General features: G+C 41.9%; 1 protein-coding gene across 1 annotated transcript; it reads left to right on the plus strand.

Annotated features, from left to right (window-relative positions):
• The first annotated feature begins 17,582 nt into the window (after positions 1–17,582).
• Prox2 (prospero homeobox 2) lies at positions 17,583–25,941 on the plus strand. Its single transcript, XM_076848089.2, is given in 4 exon segments — positions 17,583–18,859; positions 23,031–23,142; positions 24,033–24,227; positions 25,756–25,941. Coding segments are annotated over 4 exon segments (1,770 nt in total).
• Positions 25,942–26,141: the final 200 nt, after the last annotated feature.

Below are 26,141 nucleotides of genomic sequence, written 5' to 3' on the forward strand. Positions count from 1 at the left end.
CAGGGAAACTAATTGTTCCCCATGTTTCCTGTGTATTTTTGGAATTTGTTGGTTTGTCTTCCTACTCCTAGAATATAAACCCCTAATCTCATGAGATTCACATTGTGTCTTGTTTACTGCTGTATCCCCTGCACCTGAGACAGAGATTGACTAGGTTATGTGAGCTGAATTTCTTCCAGCTGCCTTAAAATGAAAGCTCATGGCATCCCCCCTCCTTCCTTTTTTTTTTTTTTTTTTTTTTTTTTTTTAACTCTGTCAAGTCCTCAGGACGCTGAGTAGTAGCCCATCTTCCTAAAAGAAAAGATGTTTCAAAAACGTCTGGTTGAATGAATAATGAATGAACATATGAATGGGTGAATCAATCAATCGCCTGGTGCTTGTTGGTGTTGGTTCTTTTACTTGAGTTATTTTGCCTAATCCTCAAGACCTTCACAGAGCCTTCTCTGACTCAGACCCTACAAGCACTGCCACTGGAATTCTGGAGTAGTGAGTAGAATCCCTAACTAGAAATAGAAAAAACATCCATGCCAGCTGCTGCCCACAGTCGATTTCAGCATCCTTCATCTGAAATATTTTCAAAGTTTCCTAAACAGTCCTGAGCCTCCACTCTCACTTTCTCTAGCCCATCCTTCACACCTCTATCCAAGATCCTTCTGAAATACAAACCTAATCCTGTAACTCCTCTGCTTAAATTCTTTTAGTTGCTTCTCCCTATCTATAGAATAAAGTCCAAACTCCCCAACTTGTTCAGGCACCTGATAATCTGGCTTCTACTTCCCGTTCTCACTGACCCTGAGCTTTAATCATACCACACTGTTTGTTGTCACCCCAATCTGCTATTTCACTCCTTCTCACCTTTGTGTGGGCTTTTCCCTCCTATTTGCCTAGGGACTTCTAATCATCCTTTAAGTCTCTTTCCAAATCCCTTCCTAATCCTTTTCTGGCAGAGTTGACAGATACTTTCTCTATGCTTCCAAAGTAGTGTGTATCTTTGCCTTGCATTATATGGTAATGTCCTTTTTATTATCTGTCATTTTCCTGAATGTTGTGTTGTACACAACACGGTGCCTGGTACTCTGTGGGTACTCAATAAGTATTTGTGAAATGACTAAATACTTTTGTGCTCACAACACTGCTGGACACAGCTGAAGAGTCTAAGAATAACCAGGAGCTATGGCAGTCTCTTGCTGGGGTTGCTGTTGCTATTTCTTAGATAGCTGCTTAATTATTATTTATTTTTCAGCTGTGATTAAACCCAAGGCCTCACCCATGTTAAGTACATGGTCTACCACTGTGCTACCTTTCCAGTTGCCCCCCACCAATAACTGCTTAATTCTTTCTTGCTTTTTAATGATTAATTTTTAAGGTTCTTCTCTAAAGTTTAGAAGTTCATACCTGGTTACAATGTGGCAAAAATTTCTCCTGGTTTTAGTGATCACCCTAGTTTCATAGTCTTAGACAACTTTCACACAAATATATACAAACACACCTGTGCATAATACTATGCAAAATTTCTTTCAGATAAAAAAAAAAAGGTTGAAATTGATTTCCTTGAGTTCTTCTAAGACCTTCCAAGGTTCTTCTAAGACCTTCCAAGATCCAAGGTGCATCCCATAAGCTAGCACCCTCTTCTGCATTGGGAGCCTCCCAGAGCACAACATTCCCTACTGGGACAGGAGTTCATGAATATGTTATAGTGTGGTTCAAAAGAGAATATTTTTAAAAATATTTTCATTAATATATATATATATATATATATATATATATTTTCAACGGGGGATAAAAGTCTATTTGTATGCTTTATAGAAAAATAATAAAAGAGCTGGACGTGGTAGCACATGCCTATAACCCCAACTTGGGAAACTGAGGCAGGAGGATTGCAAGCTCAAAGCCAGACAGCAATTTAGTGAGGCCCTAAGAAACTTATCAAGATCCTGTCTCAAAATAAAAAGAGCTGACAATGTGGCTCAGTGGGTTGAGCACCCCTGGGTTCAATCCCCATTACTACTACTATTAATAATAGTAACAACAACAACAACAATAATAATAATAGAAGAAGAAATATCCATACTTCCCAGCTTAAGGAATGGAAAAATCCTGTGTGACCCTCCTGGATCATCATCCCCAGATAACAATGATTATATTGAATTACATATCAACCATTCCTTTATTTTCATTATAGCTTCAATATGCATGTGCATAGTATTTTGCCTATTTTAATTTATCTATTTAGTGGTACAGGGGATTGAATGCAGGAGTGCTCTACCACTGAACAACATACCCAGCCTTTTTTTTTTATTAAATATTTTTAGTTGTAAATGAACACGATACTTTTATTTATTTTTTCATGGTACTGAGGATCAAACTCAGTGCCTCACATGTGCTAGGCAAATGCTCTACCACTGAGCTACAATCTCAGTCTCTTATTTTTTTAAATTTTGAGACAGGGTCTCACTAAATTGCTGAGAGTCTCGCTAAGTTGCTGAGGCTGGCATTGAGCTTATGATCCTCCTGCCTCAGCTTCCTGAGTAGCTGGGACTATAGCATGCACCATTTTCCCTGACTGGTTTTCATCTATTTTTTAAATTGCTAAAAGAAGAAAAATATATATTTTATTTATTTATTTAAAATTACAATAAAGAATAATTTTGTGTTTTAAGAAAGGATTAAGGGATGGGGTTGGGTTCAGTGGTAGAGCACTTGCCTCACACGTGTAAGGCACTGGGTTCGATGCTCAGCACCACTTTAAATAAATAAAGCTATTGTGTTCATCTACAACTAAAAAAATATTTTAAAAAGAAAGAAAGGATTAAGTGGCTCTGTTCATAGAACATATCAAGGGGTCAGTTCAACTTGAATAAAACACTCAGCATTCATTTTACTTACTTCAAATTCCCCAGTATTTGTATATGTGGTCTGACCTATGTACTCACGTGCTTGCTTATGTATTTATGAACATTACTGATCAGATGGTAGGTGGGGCTATACCCTGCCTCTCCATCTCTAGGCTCCATAAAATCAGGACTATGCCCTGTAGTCACTCTGTATTACCTAGATTCCATCTATCTATCTCTATTCAGTTGTAATTAAAAATAATGGATAGAGGAGTACACAATGAAAATCAAGACATTTTGGGGGTGTTGCCTGGTTTTGAAATGGAATTAAATCAAATTTCTGCATCATTCTGTGACTTCTTTCACTCAACATTATGTTTTGAAGATTTATCCATGTTGAAGAGTTGAGCTGTAGCTCAATCAATATCATTGACTGAGTATTATAACATCAACTCCATTTTCCAAGCTGAAGGAGAAGATAACAAAATTTGAGTGACATTGAGGGGTTGGATTGGGGTAGTGTCAGAGATGGGCATTTTGGGGCCTCGCACCCAGCCTTCCCAACAGTGTTCCAACCTCTGCTGCAGGAACAGGCCACATGCACAGCCTCTCTTCTTCCTGCACATTTGAAATGCTATGCTTTGGTGTAGGACAGAATTCAGTTTACTCAGGATGCTCTAGGGACACAGAGAAAGATGATCACTCTGGAGCTTCCTTGGGGGGATTTGGAAACAGTGTCCAGGAGCTTTCCAGTGAAGGCTGAAGGATTGGGAGAAGCTGGGTAATGCAGTCTCCTAATGTTCAAAGGGCTCTGTGAGTCCTTAGGCAAGGACAGAAGAGATGGCATTTCAGGAAGGTCTTCTCTAAGATGGCTTTCTTTAGGGGTGGGGTGGGGGGCAGGAGGAAATGACAGAGATCAGCCAACCAGCTCTGGCCCCTATTTACATATTCATAAGCCCCCATGCTGGTTGGCTGCACTAAGCAGCCCCCAGTGTCCCCCAGCAGGGCTGGGTCTGTCAGATGGTGTCTTGTACAGAGAAAGGGCCAAAGGCTCCCCTCAGCCAGCCACAGCACCAAGCCTGCCTGGGGAGGAAGCAGGGAAACCAAAATCACTTCCTGAACCTGGCTTTCTGCCCAAGACTGGTGAAGACTGGGCCACTCCATGCTCCACTCCTAGGGCTGGACCTCCTGAGGACTCCCTCTCTGTGAGTTAAGCCATCCCTTCCATTTGCCTTGCTCTGTATTATTGTTATTATTATAGAGTGTTTACTATGAAAGTTTTCAAGTATTAACAAATTGTTAATATGTTGCCTGCCATATTTGCTTCATCTATTTTTTTGGCTGAAATACTTTCAGGTAAATCCCAGACATGGAGATTTTCGCTCCCTAATACCTTATTCTGTTAATACCCTGGATGCATTTCTGGAGGCCTCTTGAAACTGGGGATGGGGCAGGGGGATCACCACCCCCATCTTAGAAAAGTGGAATGAGGAACACAGTGCAATTCCAGGGCTAATATCTGGGAGTAGGACCCAGACCCCCTAACTCCCAATCCAGGTACCTGGACAGCCACATGTGAGCATTTCTGATGTCCGGGAATGGTTTCCTAGGTACTACAGCCACTGTATGGCCCTAGGCAGTCACTGTACCTGTCCAGGCTTCTGTTTCCTCATCCATAAAGTGAGGGCAGGCCATGAAGAGCCGAGGATACCTGATACTGGTCTTTGCTGTTTTCATAAACATGAGAAAAGAGTTTTTCAAAAGCTAAATTTATCTGCATGTTGTGCCTTTCCTTCTTATTTTAAAAAAACAGGATGTTAAGATTCTTTTCTTTTATCAAATATAAATATTAGAAGATTGTAATCTTTTGAATCTTTATTTTTTCATGCTCTTACCTACAAAATAAGATGTCACAACTTTCCAGGTGATACAATTTTTTTTTTCCGTTTCATTTTATTAATGGCTGAAGCCTGTAAATCTGGAGATCACCCACTGTCCCATGCTTTCTAAGCCACGGCTAGCACTAGTGTTCTATGGTTGTGGGGCCACACAAACTGCCCTAGGAGGAGAGGAAGCTGCATTTGGAGGAGTACTTATCATTCATGCTCGAAAATGCAGGAACCTTGGCTTGTGTTACCACAAGGGATCCTAACACAAGTGATTCACAGTGAAACTGAGGGGGAAGAGAGACAGTTAACTTGCATAGGGTCACTTAAGAGCTAGCCATTCAGCTGAAAATCCAGTAACGGGTAGATCATTCCTCAATTCATAGCTGACAGTGCCACAGACCACCCGGGCTCTGGTTCAGTTGAATCTGCATTTGTCTGTGGACAAGGCTGTCTGACCTGAGCCTGTCCATCTGACCTCCATTTCTTCCCGTTTCTGCCAGTACAACAGAGTGCTGCTTGGGGCTAGACTACAAAAGGATGAGGTGGCCTTTGATTGGTGGCACAGTGGGGACAAAGTAGAGAGCCTCTGATCTTAGAAAATGAATACAGATGAGGTTGGGTTTGAAAACACCTTAGCTGAGCATAAACCTGCTATAGGACTTTGGGATGTGCTATTCTTTACAAGTCTTATATCAGCAACTAAAAATTATCTGGGTCTGGTAAGTAGATGGGAGCCCTGTTAAGAAGAATATAGATGAGGGCTGGGATTGTGGCTCAGTGGTAGAGCGCTCAACTAGCACGTGAGAGCCCCTGGGTTTGATCCTCAGCACCGCATAAAAATAAAGGAATAAAATAAAGGTATTGTGTCCAACTACAATCGAAAAATACTAAAAAAAAAAAAAAGAAGAAGAATATAGATGATACAAAAATGTATACTTTTAACCAGGAGTGGTGGCACACGCCTGTCCAGCAATTTGGGAGGCTGAGGAAGGAGAAGCATGAGTTCAAAGCCAGCCTCAGTAACTTAGATATCCCGTCTCAATAAGGGCTGGGGATGTGGGTCAGTGATTAGAGAAGAAGAGAAGAAGGAGAAGGAGAAGAAGAAGAAAAAGGAAAAAAATTATACATTTAGAAATGTGATTGAGTGATCATTTATGAATTGCTGGTGAAGGTCCCTTAGATCCTGTGACATCTGCATGAGATGAGGCATTTTCTTCTGTATTTCTCCAACCATATGTAGGAGGCATCTACTGAGGCACTAGGCTGGTCCAATTTAGAATGTAACTGAATCTAAGAAATGAATAAGCAAATATTGCAAAGAAAAACCTGAAGTTTTCCCAACAAAATCTTGACTAGAACTTTATCAAGGAAATGACAATATATTTTCTTGAAAAAGTCTTGAGCTTCAGTGGCAGTGATGAGAACAGGGTAGGTGACTTTTGTCTAAGGACACCCGCCTCCCCATAATCCACCTTGCTCTATTAGCCAGCTCCTTGCTCCCTAGCTGGAGCATGCTAGGAGATGCAGCCTGTGAGCTGCCGGTGGCCCCAGGGACATCCCTACCCCTTTGTCCCATTTGGACAGAGCTTTGGGAGATCTCCAGGGAAAGCTCACAGAAGGGCATAGACTGGCAAGGAGAAGGGCTGCCATGTTCAGAGGAGACTGGTGCAATCGACAAAGTCACAGACTCTGGCTGTCCCTTTTCAGCGCCTGCCCCTGGGTTCCAACCCTTCAGCTGAAAGGAGATAATGCACAGCTTCTCTCTTTCCTCTTTCAGTTACTTGAAATTAACCTCACTCTCATTTTACACTCTGTAGCTATAAAATTCTAACTTTGCCATTATCTCAGGAGATCTGTGTTCTGCACTTGGGTTTGTAGCTAAATTTGTTCTTCCGGTGGTTTTTTTTTTTTTTGGTCTGGTACCCAGGAATGTATATCTAGGAAGGAGGCGATGAGAGAAAATGCAGGTTGTTGTTTTATATTTTTTAATTTATTTTTTAGTTGTAGTTGGACCCAATACCTTTATTTCACTAATTCATTTTTTTGTGGTGCTGAGGATCAAACCCAGGTCTCGCACACGAAAGGCGAGCCATCTACCACTGAGCCACAACCCCAGCCCCCGGCTTGTTGTTTTACTTAAAGCAGTTTTATGCTCACAGTAAAATTCAAAGTACAGAGGTTATCCATTCATCCCTTGCCTGCCAAATGCATAGCCTCTGTAATAAATGTAAAAAAAATTAATTAATAAAGGCAAAATTTGTCATTTTTAATTATAAAAATGAAATATAAACTAGGCATGGTAACGGTCCTGTCATCCCAGTCCCTCTGGAGGCTGAAGCAGGAGGATTATCGGTTCAAATCCAGCCTCAGAAATTTAGAAAGGCCCTAAGCAACTTAGTGAGACCCTGTTTCAAAATAAAAAAAAAGGGGGAGCGGGCTGGGGTTGTAGCTCAGTGGTAGAGTGCTTGTCTGGCACTTATGAGGCTGGGATCGATCTTCAGCACCACATAAAGATAAATAAATAATATAAAGCTATTGTGTCCATCTACAACTAAAAATATTTTAAAATAAAAATAAATAAATAAATAAGGGCTGGGGTTGTGACTCAGTGATTAAGCACCCCTGAATTAAATCCCTGGTATTATATATATATATATTTTTATACACTATATATATATATATATATATATATATATATATATATATATATATATATGGGGAACTCACACACACACATATATATATAAATAAATATATATAGAAAATATGAAAATGTAGGAAAGTAAAAATAAGAAATAGAGAAAAAGATTACTCATGGCTCCATCATTCATAATAATGATTACTAATATTTTAATATATTTCTTTCTCATGCTTTTTCTTTGTATTTTTATATCTAACTTTCTCTTAACCCCCCATTACTATAAAATAATGTTACACAAACTCTGCTTAATATAATTTTTTGAATGGTTACATAGGATAGCATCATGGAGATGGGATCATGCTTTATAATTTATTTAATCAGTTTCTACTCATATAATATGGGGATGATGATTTTTGACATAAATTCATGAGTATAACCATGATTTTTTTGGTTTAATTTCATAGACATTGCATCATTGACTCAAATTGTATAAACATTTTTAAGTTTCTTCATATATACTGTATAAATATGCTCTTAAAAATATGTGAAGAATGAGCAGGCACTGAGAATCAAAGAAATGCAAATAATGAGATGATATTTTCATCCATAATATTAGCAAAAATCAAAGAGTGTTGTTAAAGATAAAAGGATATGTGCTCTTTTTTTAAAAAAAAATTTTAGTTGTAGTTGGACACAACACCTTTATTTCACTTATTTATTTTTTTATTTTTTATATGGTGCTGAGGATCAAACCCACAGTCTCGCACGTGTGAGGAAAGTGCTCTACCGCTGAGCCACAACCCCAGCCCCAGGATATGTGCTCTTTAATAGATATATTAACAGGAGAGCAAATTAGCTATTTAAAATATATATATAGTGCTGGGGATGTAGTTCAGTGGTACAGCACTTGCCTAGCATGTACAAGGCTCTGAATTTAATCCCCAGCACCATGAAAAAAATATTGAAATAAAAAGTATATATATGCATATTCTTATAAAATTCATCTATAGAAATATAAGCAGTGAAAACTGAAGGTTTTCCTTCCATTTCTCATCTCCACCCTTAGTTGATACATTTCTGGAAAGCAGTTAGGAAAGAAGCATAAAAGTTTAACATATGTTTAGTCTGACCCAGTGTTTCTGCTTCTAGAAAAGTATCCAAAGAAGCAAATAGGTTAAGTCCCCACATGTAGATGAAGGAGTGTTAAGATTATTCACAGTGGGCTGGGGATGTGGCTCAAGTGGTTGCGCGCTCACCTGGCATGTATGCGGCCTGGGTTCGATCCTCAGCACCACATACAAATAAAGATGTTGTGTCTGCTAAAAAACTAACTAAATAAATAAATATTAAAAATAAAAAAAGATTATTCACAGCAACAATAGTTAACACTTATGAACAGTTATTATGTACCAAGAACTATTTTAAAAACATAACATTTATTAACTCATAAGATCCTTAAAACAGTCCTCAATAACACCAGGTATTGGGGCTGGGGCTGTGGCTCAAGCGGTAGTGTGCTTGCCTGGCATGTGTGCGGCCTGGGTTCGATCCTCAGCACCACATACAAAGATGTTGTGTCCGCCGAAAACTGAAAAATAAAGATTAAAAATTCTTAAAAAAAAAAATAACACTAGGTATTGTGGTTATTCCAACTTACTGCTGAGAAAAGTGAACTACAGAGAGGTCACAAAGCTAGTGAAGTGGCTTGGGGGTTCATGCTTTCACTTCTATATGATATTGTTTATTTTTACAGTGAAAATTAAAGGTAGGAACTTGTCAATCCAAAGAGAACTTACTAATAAATTACAATATGTCTGTACAATGGACTGTAGATTTATATGCATTGATATGAGAGAGAAAAGGAGAGTATAGAACTATATATCTATAATTCCATTTTTGTTCTCTTAAATTTACAATTATACGAAATTATGAAAATTTCATAAAGACAAAAATGTTTGAAAAAAATTATGCACACCAAAATGATAACTGTGATTTTTCTCTGGGAGAAAAATCTTTTTTCTTCTTAATACCTTTCTATAGTTGGGAAGTAAAATAATCCTGCATTATTTTCAGACTCTAAGAAAAACAATAATACTATTTTTAAAGCGTTGTCACCATTGCTGCTTCTATCAATGCATATGAAATTTCTGCTATTTAATTTTCAAACAGAAACCTCTCTGCTGGGTGCAGGTTCGCCCCCAGATAGGGGATCTGGGTAGCATACTGGTCTCAACACAGAGGTTTCCTGTTCCTCTGCAGCCCAGATGCAGTTTCCATGATTGTCTTGCAGAGATGGCCGTAAACATCTCTGGACACCTGGCCACAGTGGAAGCTGGCTGGAGTTCCAATTTCTGGCCTCAAGATATTTCTGTTGGTTCTTACTTCATTAAACATGCTAGCTTTGTCTCTTACTCTGGTAGTTCTGCCTTCTGGAGCACACAGACCACGTGGAACCTTAGAAACAATAACTTTAATAAACTTTTCTATGTACCTATAACCTTGTTCAGTTTCAGAAATAAATATTAGCATATTTATTAAGATGTGTTAAAATTATAAATTTGCTTAGGGATAACTGATATCTTTCTGAGTCTCCCTATTCATGGGAAATGCAATGCTTAACCTGCAAAGAGCTTTCGGGAAAGCAGTGGTTCTGTGCTCTCTGTCTACACACCTACAAACCTGTCTGTGTGTATTGATTTTGTTCCAATGCACAGGGCTGTATGTTAGGTGCTTGAGGGATCTGAAATTTAGTACAGTCATCCCTTGATGTTGGTAGGAATGTCCTTGGTTCCAGGACCTCCACCGATACCAGAAACCTCAGACACTCCATTTCCTCGTATCATATAGCATATTATACATACCACACTGTAAGCTTTAAATCTCTAGATTGCTTATAATTCTTTTTTTAAAAATATTTATTTTTTAGTTATAGGTAGACACAATATTTTATTTTTATGTGGTGCTGAGGATCAAACCCAGTGCCTCACACATGCTAGGTGAGCACTCTATCTCTGAGCCCCAAGCCCCAGGATTGCTTATAATTCTTAGTACAATGTAAATGTTATATAAATCGCTGTTACACTGTATCTTTTAAAGAAGAATGACAAGGGGAAAAGTCTGGACATATTTATGGAATTTTCTTTTAATATTTTCAACCTGGTTAGTTGACTCTGTGGATGCAGAAATTGCATATATGGATGGCCAATCATACCACAATTGAGGAGACAAAAATTAGTATAAATGACTTGTTTATAGAACAATTTGTTCAACTGAGTGAGTGAGCAATTGGCAGTCAACCACTATTAGGAGACCAGATAAAGAGAGAGCTCACAGTCTAAAGAGGAAGGCTTCAGAGAGGAGAAAGTAATATTTCAGTTGGATTTTGAATGAGTAGGGGCTAGGCCCTGAGGAAGCAGGAGAAGGGCTGTCTAAACCAAGGGAATGATAAGTGTCAAGACATGGAGGCTTAAGAAATGTGGTCCATTCAGGACCACAAAGACAGCTCACTCTCCCAAGTGCTAAGGACAGCAGCTCCAGAGTTAGAATAAGACCATGTTTATGAAAAGCTGAGACATGAGAACGTCACAGTTGCTGGGAATCCAGGAAAGATTTTGATTCCACAGAGGGCCATAAGTAGATCACATTTTAGAAAATCGATGCCACTGTCAATGTCACTGAGAAAACTGAAATAACCAAAAGGGAGCTTCCACCAACTGCCATGGCTACATTTACCAGCCTGCCTGCCTGTGTGCAGACACTGCCCTCTCTCCTGCCCCGTGGATGAACCTGAAGCCAGTCCCTTCAGGTATGCATAGACCTCACCCACTCCTTCGGGCCCAAGGACACAGGATTTTCTCACTCTTGCCTACATTAACATATTTTATCTTCTAACAGTCTTCAGGAAAGCTGTTGTTATTTCTCCTATATTGAAAACCATCTGTTGACACTACTTTCCCTTCCAGTCTCACTGTCCCATTCCTCTCCTCTATACAAACCCCCTTGAAAGTTGTCATATTCAGTGTCACCAATTCCCCCTTCCTGTCTTCTCCCTTCAGTCCACTCCAATCAGACATTTTCTTCCCTCTGTGCCACCAAAACCACTGATCAAGACCCTTAATAACTACATCACTAACTTGAATAGTCACAGACCCTATGGGACTTCACCTCTCCCTTCTACAATCAACTTCTTCACTTGGCTCCCAGGACTCACAGGGACCTGGATTTCTTCCTACCTCACTGCCTGCTCCTTCGCAGTTGCCTTGGTTGGTTCTTCCTCCTGCCCCCAGCCTCCTCACATCACCATGACTTTACCCTCTTCTATCTACCTTCACCGCCTTGGGCTCATCCAGTTACATACTGGCAACCCCCAACTTTATATTTCTAGCCCAGATCACTCCCACTGAACCCCAGGTTCATTTGTCCAACTGCTTCTTTTTTTTTTTTAATTTTTAAAAATTTTAGTAAAGATTGATGTGGGTTTTTTTATACCTTTATTTTATTTACTTATTTTTACGTGGTGCTGAGGATCAAACCCAGGACCTTGTACATGCTAGGTGAGCGCTCTACCACTGAGCCACAACCCTAGCCCCTTTAATTTTTATTTATTTATTTATATGTTGTGCTGAGAACCCGGTGCCTCATACATGCCAGGTAAGTGCGCTACCACTGAGCCCCAGCCCCAGCGCATCAATTGCTTTCTTGACATTTTCATCTTCATCAAGCTATCTATTATCTCAAATGCAACATGCCCTTAACAGAGCCCCCAGAATTCCTCCAAACAAAGCCTGCCGTTCTGCAGTTCTCCCATCTCAGTTCATGGCAACTCCATCCTTTCTTGCTCAGGACAAACACCTTGGTGGTGTCAGTGCTGTTTAATTTTCTTGCATCCATTCAAGCTGTTAGTAAATCCCATAATATAAAATAATGAATCCCACTCCCACTATTATGTATAATTATAATGCATCAATTAAACAAAAGAGCATTTCACTTATAACCCTCTACTGGATCCTTATTTATCTCAGAGTAAAGACCAACTTTTTACAATGGCCAACAAGACCTTACACAATGATCCTCCATTTTTTATTTCTCATGTTATTTCCTCTGTTGCCTCTGCATGAATGTTAGCTGTATACAGGCAGAGGATTTTGTCTGTTGGCAGCACTCAATCCATATTTGTTGAATGAATAATGAAGAAAGGCCAGAGAGAGGAGAGGCTAGAGGAATGGAAGCAGTCATTAGGTACTGGAATTATCTTGGTGAAAAATGGCGAGATCCTGAATCAGATGGTAATGATGGGAAAGGTATGGTGGGATGGAGTTTAGAGCCATTTTACCATAAACCTATCAGCCAATCAATGCTAATGATGAGGAGTTAGCCACCCCTGGCTTCTGACTTGTAGAGCAAGAGACTGGTACAAGGTGAAGCAAGATGAAGGGGCAGCTATAGAGTTTGGGTTTGAAGATTTTGAGTATGAGCACAAACTGTTCAGTGAGTAGTTGGTGTAAGCAAAAATAACCAAAATGGTTTTGGCACATAATGAAAACATAAATAACCAGGACTTCATGGATCAGCAATGTTTTTGTTGTTTTTTTAATATATATTTTTGTTGTAGGTGGACACAATAGCTTTATTTTATTTTTATGTGGTGCTGAGGATCAAACCCAGTGTCTCACATGTGCTAGGCAAGCGCTCTACCACTGAGCCACAACCCCAGCCCCACAGCAATGCCTTTTATTCAGCAACAGAGTCAGGCATTGGAGGAGCTTACTTCCTGGGTAGAAAATGGCCACTAGTTATAGAAGGGGTCCGGGTTTGTTTTTTTCTTTTCTTTTCTTTTTTTTTTTTTTTTAGTACTGGGAATTGAACCCAGAGGTCCTTAACCACTGAGCTACAACTCCAGCCCTATTTTATATTTTATTTAGAAACAGGGCTTTTAGTATTTATTTTAGTTTTCGGCGGACACAACATCTTTGTTGGTATGTGGTGCATGCCAGGCGAGCGCGCTACCGCTTGAGCCATATCCCCAGCCTTAGAGACAGGGTCTTGATGAGTTGCTTAGGGCCTCACTAAGTTGCTGAGGCTGGCTTTGAACTTGTGATCCTCCTGCCTTAGCCTCCCGAGCTGCTGGGATTACAGGCATGCCCCACCACACTCAGCCAGAGGTCTGGATTTTATAGGTAACACTGAGAGATGACTTAATCACTTCAACAGAATGTGTCAGTTTGGGCATTCAGGGAAAAGACTGTAAAAATTTGAAACTTTTTACTGGGAAAGGATGGAGGGTCCAGAGCTCAGCATTCTGTTATCTTTTTCCTCTGGGGGTCATTGTATTGTCACTGGGACAGGATTAATGTGTGGCTTCACTGACACTGGGAAAGGATCAATATTTTCCCAAGAACTGCCATTTTAGGATTGATGTTCACCTCCTTCCCAGGGACTGTCTTGTCAGTGGGAAAGGATTTATTGGGGAAGGATCAATGTTTTGCCTTCTTCCTCTCTTCCTCCTCCCAGGTCACACAGTCTTGGGAGGTTGTCATTTTCCATATCCTTCTTTATGGAAGCTACCTAACTAAAAATAAATTATATAGACTATATCATTATTGTTCCATTTCTCCTGGTTAATTTTTTAAAGAATTTTTGTAGTTGTAGGTAGACAGAATGCCTTTATTTTATTTTTTTATGTGGTGCTGAGGATCAAATCCAGTGCCTCACACGTACCAGCCAGGCACTCTATCACTGAGTCCCAGCCCCGATCACATATGTTTAATGATCCAGCCAAGCTCATCATATGATAAAGATCTGCTTTTAAAATAATTTTTTATATTATACAAATATTATATATTCAAATTATCACAGGAAGTCAAGAAATGTTCCTCTCTCCAATAGGTAGTAAACTTAGTAAACCACCTAAACTGTTGGTATAAACATGACAGTAACACATTTTTAAATTTACATTAGTTTGACAAGTCATCCATTTTTATTTTAATAATTTGCAAAGATCTTACTCAAAGTAAGACCCTTCTAATTATTCTGACCCAAGACTCTAGCTTTCTTTCTGTGGCATTTTTCTCACGATGACATGCAGCTGCCATACTCTCCCAGGCTCCATCCTTAGGCAGACAACCAGGACTTTGTGTTGGTGCCTGTCACTTGATAGCCCCAGGGGAGGCTTGAGGCCAAGTGTGCTGGTGCTGGCAGCAGGCCTCCACCCCACCGGTTGCAGAAGGCCCAGGAGGATTCCAAAGGAGTTTCAGGATAAAAGTAAAGGTGGGCAGAAGAAAGCCAGTTTTCTTTAGCCAACCTTGTGTAAAAGAAGCAAAGGAGCTGGGTGCCATGGCACATGCATGTAATCCCACCCGCTCTAAAAGCTGAGGCAAGAGGATCGAAAATTCAAGGCCAGACTCAACAATTCAACAAGGCCCTAAGCAATTTAGTGAAATTGTGTCTTAAAAAAAAAAAAAAAAGGATTGGGGATATAGCTCAGTGGTACAGCACCTCTGGGTTCAATTTCCAGTAAACCTCCCTCCTTCCACCCCACCACCTACAAAAAAAAAAAAAAAAAAAAGCAAAGGAGAGTGGAAATCTACAAAGGGAAAAAAATTCATTGACCTCCTCCAGGAAAGGATGAATCTGTTTAATGGACGGAGAAGTCAAGCTCTCACACAGGCCCTGCATCTTCAGGGATTCGGCTGAGGCATGGTTGGAATTAGAAGGTTTGGAATCAGGAAACTGGGAACCATTCTTGGTTTCATGGAGCCTCCGTTTATTCATCTGTAAAGTGGGAATATGATGCAACTGTAAAGGTCGCTGTGAGAGGCAGCATAGTGAATGTGTAAGGACACTCTGTAAACTCCCAGCTGTGATGGATTTTTTTTTTTTTAAGTAAACACATTTATTAAAATTTGATTGAAATTGCTATCTATTTTAGTGAAATCAGTTTTAGTCATATTTATTTTATCAACATTAGTCATATTTCTCACAGTGACTATGATTTCTACGTTTAAACACTTTGACTATGATTTCTACGTTTAAACACTTTGCATTATTTCATGCAAACAATTCACATTTTTATTCTTCACTCTCATCACTTAGAAATTAAAAATATTTATTCCTTATTTTTATTATTTATTTATTTGTCATAACTAGTTATACAGGACAGAAGAATGCATTTTGATTCATAGTACAAATGGACTATGATTTCTCTGGTTGTACATAAAGTGGGGTCACATCATTCGTGTCTTGATACATTTACCTAGGATAATGATGTCCACCTCATTCTACATCTTTCCTTCCCCTATGCCTCCTCCCATCTTCTCTCTTCCATTTGCCCTATCCAAAATTCTTATATTCCTCCCATGCTCCAACTCCAGTATGAATCAGCATTCACTTATCAGAGAAAACATTTGGCCTTAGGTTTTTTGGGATTGGCTTACTTCACTTAGCATCATATTCTCTAACTGCATCCATTTACCTGCAAATGCCACAATTTTATTCTCTTTTAATGCTGAGTAATATTTCATTGTGTATATATACCACAGTTTCTTTATCCATTCATCTATTGAAGGGCATCTAGGTTGGTTCCACAATTTAGCTCTTGTGAATTCAGCTGCTATAAACCTTGATGTGTTTGTATCATTGAAGTATTCTGTTTTTTTGTTTTTTTTTTTTTTATTGTTGGTTGTTCAAAACATTACATAGGAGACCCTCAGGGTTATACAAAATTACATACAAGAGGTAACGAGGGGAAAGGGAAAAATAATACAAGGGGGAGATATGAACTGCAGTAGAGTGGGTAGAGAGAGAAGAGGGGAGGGGAGGGGAGGGGAGGGGGGTAGTAACGGATAGGAAAGGCAGCAGAATACAACAGACCCTAGTATGGCAATATATAAATCAATGGAAGTGTAACTGATGTGATTCTGCAATTTGTAAACGGAGTAAAAATGGGAGTTCATAACCCACTTGAATCAAAGTGTGATGGATTTTGTCAGAAGCCTCCTGGGTGGGGCACAGTATACTTCCAGACTTTGTGGGAATCAAACAGTTTCAGGCAGCCTTTCCTAAAGTAGCTCCCTCCTCTTCAGCCCTTCACCCCAGTTTTCAACCTTTTGCTCTGCTTTTTCTTCATGGCAAGTATCATGCCCTGAAAATATACTGCCTCCCCTACTAGACTGCCCGTTTCCTGACAGCAGACTCTGCTGTTTTGATCACTCTGTCCCTCCAACTTCCCAGAATGTGGCCTGACATATAGAAGGTGTTCATTGAACAGTTGTTAAATAGTTGAGTGATAAATGCATAATCAGATTTTCTTCTAGAAAGCAGGGTAGTATAGTGGGCAAACAGCACTGATTCTTCAACTTTGAATTGGTGTGACCAACACAGGTGCCTGCCCCAACACTAAGAGTCCAAGTTAGCAGGTCTGACTGGGCCAGATGAATTTCATATATATATATTTAAAGTTTTGTTTATTGCTTTTATTTTTTGTTGATTTGTTTTTGCACTACTGGGGATTGAACCCAGGGACTTGCACATGGTAGGCAAGTGCCCTACCACTGAGCTATGTCCTCTAAATTTCCTATTTTTAACAAGTGCCCAGATAATTCTATTGCCCTTAGTCACTCCAGATCTGGCAAATCTTGGTTTGACTCCAACCTGCCTTTTACTAGTTGTTTGATCTTAGGGAGGTAACTCCTTAACTTCTCTGGAGTCTGGTTCCTGAATTGTAGATAATAGGGATGTCAGGTCATGTTCTTGGCAGAATGCCAGACGCTCAATTGGCTGCCATTATTATTATAATGTATCATTAAGCCCAGGCAGAAGATCTTTCCTCCTAGGAGCTCACTCTTGGAATCTCCTCAAAGTGGGGTCCTGACCAGCATGAACTGCAGAATTTCTGCTCCACTTGAGATCTACTGACTTGAAATCTATTTTACCAAGATTCCAAGGCCTTTTTCTTTATACACTCGAGTTTAAAAAGCACTGCTCCAAGTCACATGTACTGTTTTCTTGCTGTCTTTAATTTCAGGACTCTGCCCAGGAGGTTCCTAAGTCCTGGCATCCAGAGCCTCAGTCCTCTGCAGCAGAAATTTTTCACCCTGCTGAGGGCAGAGGAGGGACCTCGGTTCATTCTGGGTGTGTGCCCCACTGAAGAGGGCAGGAGGGATTCCAGAAGCCCCTCGACTTCTTCACAGAGCTCTCAGCAATTGCCTGGGAAGCCAAGCGATGGATCCAAACTCTATCTTGATTTCTTCTCAGTCTGGGACCTGCTCCCACCTGGCCGAACTCTGTGTGGAAGGTGAGAGAAGCCCAGCCTCCCAAGAGCTGGAGAAAGACTCCCCCTTTCCCTGGGGCCAGGCCTCCAGTTCTAGCCTCACTGATACCAACTGGTTTGGGGATGAGCACATCCAGGCCAAGAGGGCGAGAGTGGAGACCATCGTCCAAGGCATATGTCTCTCTCCCAACCCCCTGGTGCCAGGCAATGCCCAAGCCAGGGACAGCCCATGCTGCCCAGAGAAGCGAAAGAGGAAGCAGAGTCTCCCCATGCAGCAAGGCCCCCTGAAGCCAGGCCCTGCCTGGGGCAACAGGAAGGGGGGTCCCGGGGTGAGAGAACAACTTCATCGGCTCAAGCAACAGCTGAGACATCTGCAACAGCACATCCTACAGGCTGCCGAGCCCAGGGCTGCAGCTCAGGGCCCCAGAGGCTCTGAGCAGGGGCAAGGCCCCCTGAGAGAGAAGCAGAGGAACAGCTGTGAGTCTAACCCCAGGGCTACCGACAGTGACCGCCATCAGGATTCTAGTGCATACCTCTGTGGGGCAGAAAAACACAGAGTGTCTGAGCCTGAACACCGGTCTGAGGAGCTCAGGTTCCTTTCTTCTGGAACACAAGCTTTGTTGGAGATTCTAAGGAAAGAACTGACCAGGGCAGTGTCCCAGGCTGTGGACTCTGTTTTACAAAAGGTGCTTTTGAATCCACCAGGCCACCTGACCCAGCAGGGCAGAAGTTTCCAGAGACTAGTGCCAGAGGGCAGAAGTGAGCCCTCGCCTCCTGTGGGAGGGACCTATAAAGATCTACTTACTCTGGCCACCTTGCCCAGAAGGACCCAGCCACAAGTTGGGGTCCCTGTAGGAAACTTACCACTAGTCAAGCCTCTAGATTCTCCGAGGTACCCTGTCTCACCAAGAATCTCCAAACCCTATCAGGGTCCTGTAACAAATTATCCCTTAGCTATTCCTTCCCACGTTCAGGAAAATCAGATTCTTAGCCAGCTATTGGGTCGTGGACCCAATGGTCATTGGAGCAACAATCCTCCGCTGGACTCATCTTCACAAAATCACCTCTCTATAGAGTCTGCTCTGCAACCTTGGGTCTGGAGCCAGCAGCTGTGCCAGCTGCCTTTCACCACAGTGCCCCATCTGGAGAGCCGGCCCCTCCTTCCCTCCGTGAAGACTGAGCACAGCAGCCTGGAGGATGTCACAGATGCAACTCCCTTCTCTTCCGTGCATATATCCTTTCCTGGTCATTGAAATTATGGCTACAGCCCAGATAGGCAGGAAAACTGGAAGTTGAGGAGGAGGCGGGGACAGATAACTGTATTGCATAGGGACCAACTTTACTTTCCACCGTCTTCTTAATATGGCCTCTGAACCTTCCTTCCCTGACTCACAGCCTATTAATTGTGTGACCAAGTGGAAACCACATTCTAGGAGTGAGGGATCCTGGGAAGGTTCACTTAACTTCTGTGACTCATTGGATTCCACCATGACTAACTTGTTCCTTTGGGTCTGAGAGAGTTTTGTTTGCTTTCAAACTCAAATGGGCTTCCACAATACAGTACATACCCTGTGGAAGAAAGAGCTCTGACATTTGATTACTAGCTGCTCATAGCCCTGGGCAGAGAAGGCCAAAGGAATGTCACATCTGAGATATGGCTTCCCCAACCTCATGGATATACAGGCAAAAAACCTGCATGTTAGATAATTCATGGGGAATACATGAGGATCCAAGAACTTCTGGGGAAAAAGAGGATTTTTTCTCAGAGACTAAACATAGAGAGATGTCCTGAAAGGACCAGAAGTCTTTGATTTAAGGAACAGCTTCCAGGCTACAGCCAGGTGGGATGGAACCCGAGATCTGGGCACAGGAGGGAGAGGACCCCCACCTCCACAACTGGGAAAGTCTGAGAGGTCCAGGATGGCCTGTGGTGGTCTGAATTTTATCATAGCCTTTAGACAGAGCCCCCTCCCCAAAACAGTGTTTCCCAGAGTAATACTCAGGATAGAAGTTGTTGAGTTAGAAGAGAAGAGGAGCTGGGCACAGTGGCACATGCCTGTAATTTTCGCGGCTCAGAAGGCTGAGGCAGGAGGATCAAGAGTTCAAAGTCAGCCTCAGTAATTTTGTGAGGTCCTAAGCAACTTAATGAGACCCTGTCTATAAATATAAAAAGGGCTGGGGATGTTGCTTAGTGGTTAAGCACCCCTGGGTTCAATCTCTGATACAAAAAAAAAAAAAAAAAAAAAAAAAGTACTTTTGGCAAATACTCTTTCCTTTTTTGTGGAGGGAGTACTGGAAATCGAACCAGTTCTAACACTGAGCTACATCCCCGGTCCTTTTTATTTTTTATTTTGAGACAGTGTCTTGCTAATCTGCTGAAGTTGGTCTCAAACACGTGATCCTCCTACCTCAACCTCCCAAATTGCTGAGATTATAGGCACTTGACTGGATTAGTTTCTTCACTGCAGGCATTTTCAGAGTCTTTAACATGCTGAGGTCTACGGTGAAGCTCTAAAAAGAAAACATAAGTAGTTCCAAACTCTTGGGACCAAAGAACCCTCTTCCAACAAGCATCCTGCAGGACTAAACCTCCTGAGAATGTATTTTTGGTGTTGCATTTTTAGTGAGCTGTGTTCACACGCTGTGTTTATCGTGGGCAGCTATGAGTACAGATTCCAGAGGTTAATGTGTCTGTGAAGTCAGCTCTAAGTGCGCATAGTCCAAGTCCAGTCCCCTGTCTGGCAGCTGCAGGGCAGGATGGGGTGGGGCTGGCTCACTGCCCAGCCTGAGGTGGCCTTGTGTCCTAAGTGCTCTGAGCGCCCCCTGCTGGTCCATGGTGTTAGAAACATTCCATGGCTTGGGTTTTCTTGGAAGGCAGTGAGCAACCATAAAACCAGTGGCAAGAACATCATTTGTCAGCACTGACTGCCTCTTCACGCAAGAAGAGTCATCTTGGAAGTACACATACCAGCATAGACTGACTTTCACTGTGAGAAAGGCTTTCTGGGCCTTTGTTAAGAGAGCACTGGCTAAGACTCCCTACTAAATTTGGGCAGCAGGGGGTCCCTCAAGAAGGCTCAGCCCAGTGGCGCATGCCTGTAATTCTAGTAACTCAGGAGACTGAGGCAGAAGGTTCTTGAGTTCAAAGCCAGCCTCAGCAATGAAAAGGCGCTGAGCAATCCAGTGAGACCCTGTCTCTAAATAAAATTCAAAATAGGGCTGGGGATGTGGCTCAGTGGTTGAGTGCCCTAGTATCAAAAGAAAAAAAAGAAGGCCCAGCCCCTAAAGATTTTTTTGTCAATTTGTCAGGCACCCTCATGTGCCTGTTCCTGCCCTGTAAAAATGAGGATAGGGCTCAGAGAGCATCAGGAAGTTCTGGGGCCCATCTTAAAAAAGACCTAGATCAAGCCTTGTCACACAGATGAAGATGTGGCTGTCTTTACAATGATTTGAGGATCCCCCCAGGGAGTATCCTGCCCCCAGTGACTATTCCCTCCTTCCTGCTGCTTGTATTCTGCACTAGAGATGAGTTCCCATGGGCCATGAAATCCATCTAGCAGCAGCTGCTTTTGTGAAAGAGAACAGTCACTAGGAGTGCAGACTGGAACAAGGGGCACTCACCAGGCACTTTCTCCTGTGGCAGATCACATGTGCATGCCCACTGCCATTTAGCCACAATATAAAAACCCAAAAGCTCTGAAGAGCCCTCTAGCTTTTTCCTGAAATCTGCACTTCTTGCCCCAGTATTTCAGATAAGGGGTTTCCAGCCTGGCTTTTCTCACAATTCCCTAGTGTCCACTCTAGACCCAGGTATCTGAGAGGTAGAGAAATAGAGCAAACTAACTTGTTCAAAGTCACAAGGCAGACTAGAGAGGGGCCAGGATTCAAACCCAGGATCTGACAGCCAAGCAAAAGCTTTAACCATTATATTCTAAATTTTAGAAAGTAGGCCCAGAGAAGTTAAGTGGTTTGCCCAAGGTCAAATAACTAATAGCCAAATCAGCTTCTGAATCTGGGTCTTTGGATTCCCAAATACAAGTTTCTTTTCACAGCATTCATCAACGTAAGGATAAGAAGTACAGCCAATGAGAGGAGTTTGTAACTTCAAAGCCAACCTAGGCAACTTAGCAAGAAACTGTCTCAAAATAAAATAGGAAAAAAACAAAACAAAACAAAACAGGGAGGGGGTGCTGGGGATGTAGCTCAGAGTTAGAATGCCCTGGGGTTCTAGTACTAAAACAAACAAAACCCAAAACTTTAAGGACAACAGATGGGGGATAGGGGTTTTCCATGCAGCAGCCTGAATATATGGCCAGCTATAACCATAGTTAGTGGGTTTGGTTTCTTTTGGCTAAACTGATTTATCCTGCAGGAAAGTCTTAAGTTTGAAAGCACTCAGATCTAATACCCAAGATTATTCTTTGGAAGGCATCTCACCCAGTCCTTTCCTGGGAATGCTAAGCATTAAGTGACAGTCTTTCTTTCTCTCCCACTCTGGTGCTAAGGAGTTGCATCACAGCTCCCTGTTCTTAAGGTGAAAGGAATCTGTCCTCAGGGTGAGGAATAGGTTGATCATCCATTCACTTCCTCATCCAATACACATTTTTTGAGCATCTACTATGTGCCTAGCCCAGTGCTAGATAAAGACATAGAACACAAAGTTAAAAAGTCATGGTCCTTGCCCTCAAGGAGCTCACAGTCTAAATGGGGAGACAAACATGCAGTAAAAATTCCAATAAGGTAATTGTTATAACAGAGATTTGTACAAAAAGCCTCAGGAGCATAGGGTAAGGAAGGCCTAAATTGGTTTGGAAAGGTTCCACATGAGATGGAGCTTCTAAACTGGAGCTTGACTGATAATGGAAAGTTCTGCCAGGCAGATGGAAGGCAGATACAGGCACAGTTCAAGCGTCTTGATGGAGCAGTAGCAACACAGGCGCTGTGCTCAACTTGGCTAGATGCTTGGGGCTCACATACCTGCAAAGACAACTTGGAGAATGAGAACCCGAATGGAACCAATCTAAGCTACTTCTTTCATTTTACAGATAAGGAAACTGAGGCAGAGGGGAAGTAAATCTCTACTTGGGGTTTCAAAAGGGCTTATGTGGGATGTAAGCTGCTGTCTCTTCCCATCCCATTTTGGAGAAACACAAAGAGTACATCAACTGTTTGATGTCATGCCTTCACATATCAAGATGTTTCTAAATTTTGCATCTTGACTGCCTGTAGACATTCAGGTTATATAACCAGTCTCCAGAGATGGAAAAAAGAAGCAAATACTCCATTCAGTCAGAAAAAGAGAAAAAGAAATCACAAGGAACAGGACAATTGCTATTTGGATAATCTGATAACATTATTTGGTAACTGGTTTTTCAAAGTTACTTTTCCTTGACACTGAGATAAATCCAGGAAGGACTGAACCCTGGTCACTTGAAGAAGGCCAAACTCATGTTCTTCTTCACAAGGTACCCCAGCTCCAGCCTCCTGAAGGCTTATTTCCCCGATGTCCAGGTAAAATCAAAGTTTCAGCCCTGCAAAACTCCCAGCTCTGCATGAGGAAGGTCCAGACCCGCACATGTTAGTTCCTGTTCATGCTGCTGATCTAACTGGTGTGGTTCCCAGTTCTGGGCAGAGACTGCCCAAATAATCACTGGCGTAGGAAAGTTGGGTGTCTGAATTTTCAGACTGCTGAGTTATGGATAATCCCAGAAACACATGGGAAGGGAAAGTAGGGGGAGAGAGAAACACTAGTAATTGGAATCTTTGGCCTAGTTTTGACTCTGCTGGGAGCCTTATGAAAACCTTATGAAAAACTATATACACTGTCAGACACTGTCAGACTTACATCAAATGTGACAATAAGGAAAATGAAAGGAATCAAACCTTGCCTGTTGCCATGGAAAAGTTTCTAGGGGCTTCCATAACAGCTAAGGGCTGTTTTTTCAGGTCTTCCCCCGTTATTCAGTTGTTGGTTGATCCCTGTAGCAAATTCTGATTTAGATTTCAATTCATTTTGTAACTCTAAAAACTGCCCTTTGACCTATACCCTTACCACTTCCCTCAACCCTTTACATAAGTAGAAGGCTCCCTGGCTGCTCTGCTAGCACCACAGTAACCTTAACTCTAGATTCTTTCAAAGGACCAGTTAGACACCATGAAAATATTCTCTATAAATCTAGTACTTGAAGAATTATTTTCTAGTGGGCATTTTAGAACTAATTCAGATTTTGAAGGCCAACTGAATAGGCCTGGTAAACAGCTCTGGCTTCTTTCTCTAAAGGAAGTTCCATTATTTGGTTGAAGCTATTAACATCAACCCTGTGTTGAATTTGATGCTGACAGTTATGATTTGGAGCACCTCAGGGCAAATGTTTGACTTGATGGACTCCTTGTTTGCACAGTTCAACCGCTGCATCACCTCTCAGATGATCAAGTGGTTCAGCAACTTTCGTGAGTTTTATTACATCCAAATGGAAAAATTTGCCCGTCAAGCGGTTTCAGATGGTGTCACAAATCCCAAAGTGCTGGTGGTTCTCCGTGATTCAGAACTTTTTCGAGCCCTCAATATGCACTATAACAAGGGAAATGACTTTGAGGTAAGACCATGTACCAGGGTCCCATCAGGTCTGAGCAGTGTCTTTCCTATGGGACTGGGTGTTTGAGAAAAGATCCCCTCGATGGTGTCTCTCCTTGTCACTGAGAATCACAAGGACCTGGAGCCAATCTCTGTATCACCAACAGAGATCTCAGCCTAAACATCTGCACTCAGGCAATAGGTAGATGCAGCAAATACCATCCATCTTCATGCTGAAACATAAGCAGAAGTCTACCAGGAGTTATGCCAGTCTAGACTTATTCTGTAATTATCAAATTTCAGAATTTGCTTGACCTTTTTATCTTTGTGTCAGGAGACTCAGGACTAAATGGTAGCAACGAGTTTTGGCCTAGATTTCCTGAACAATTTCTGTTCATCATTTGGCTTGTATCTATATTCTCACTTGAACAGTTTTATAACAAATAAAAATACTCAAGCCTTGGGCTAGGGCTGTAGCTCAGAGGTAGAGCGCCTGCCTCACATGTGTGAGGCCCTGGGTTCGATCCTCAGCACCACGTAAAAATAAAGAAAATATTGTGTTCATCTATGACTAAAAAATATTTTAAAAAGATGCTCAAGCCTCTGAGCCTTGGGATCCCTATGAAGGCACACTGGTGGCACCTTAGAGGTAAGTGATAGTAAAGGGTGAGCCTCAGTGTCACTAGTGTGAATTCCTATCAGGAAACAGGTGGAGGAGCCTCTTGGACAGCTGGCAGCTGTTAGGATGCATCTCATTCTGGAGATGCCAGGTGTGTCTTGTCATAGACTGCATTTCCCTCTTCTTGCTTTTGTCTCGATTGTGATCAGAGGAGCAGTTTATTGATATCTCTAATGATGTAAGAACTGCTGCTGCCCACTGGCTGGATGCTCAGGCTGAATGCTGGGAAACCTAAGCCTACCTGTGGGAGGAAAAGGAGCCAGGGCGTGTGGGACAGTGGCACCACCACACCTTTCCATGTGGGGGTGATTACTTAGCAGGTAGTGGCAGCAAGTCCTAGGCCAAGCCGGATCTGGACGCTGTGTCCCACAGTGTCACTTATGGTGCCAGTCTGGGTAAGGGTCCTGGAACAGTTCCATTCCATTGTCTTTGGAAGCAGGAAGGTAAGCCCTTGGGGTCCAGCCCTAAAGGATAGTGGGGTGAGGTATTACAGACATGGGGGATACATCTTTCCACAACAGGTCTGAGGAAAAGAATACTAAAAACCTCTTTGAATCACAGATTTGATTTCAATTAATTAGTTTCTACTATCTTACTAAAAAGCACACACAAATGAAACCAGATCCTCCTACAAGGGGAGTGTTTCTTAATACACTTTCTCCCAGGGCTCTCTGGAGATGTCGTTTCAAGGTTTGTGTTTGGAGAGGGAGCAGGCATGACTAGGCTGCAGCAGTCAGGGGCTGCTAGAGCAGGGTTGCTCTTATCCCACTACCCAAGAAACAGGTGGTATTTGTCTGGGGGGGGGGCTCCGTGGCACCAGTGCTTCCAGCCTCATGTCTTTCCCTTCTTGGGGGTCTCCTTGGGAATGCAGGTCCCGAATTGCTTCTTGGAAATTGCCAGTGTGACATTGCAAGAGTTCTTCAGGGCTGTCTCCACAGGGAGAGACTCAGATCCTTCCTGGAAGAAACCCATTTATAAAATTATTTCAAAACTGGACAGTGACATCCCAGAGATATTCAAATCATCCAGGTATCCCCAGGAGGTGTTTCGGAGTTAAAGTCAAACAAAATGAGGAGTGACTGGCCAGAGTTCCCTGAGTTTGTCTTAAATGGTAACCGTTTAGCTATAGTCATATAAAATGGGCACATGAACTCCCTGCCCTTGAATAAGTACTATTACCATTCTGATCGCTTATTACCTTTCTAGAATCATCAAATATTTAAACTTAATGATAAAATATATCAACTGAGTATATCA

The sequence above is a fragment of the Callospermophilus lateralis genome, chromosome 3 (assembly GCF_048772815.1).
Source record: "Callospermophilus lateralis isolate mCalLat2 chromosome 3, mCalLat2.hap1, whole genome shotgun sequence".
NCBI lineage: Eukaryota > Metazoa > Chordata > Mammalia > Rodentia > Sciuridae > Callospermophilus > Callospermophilus lateralis.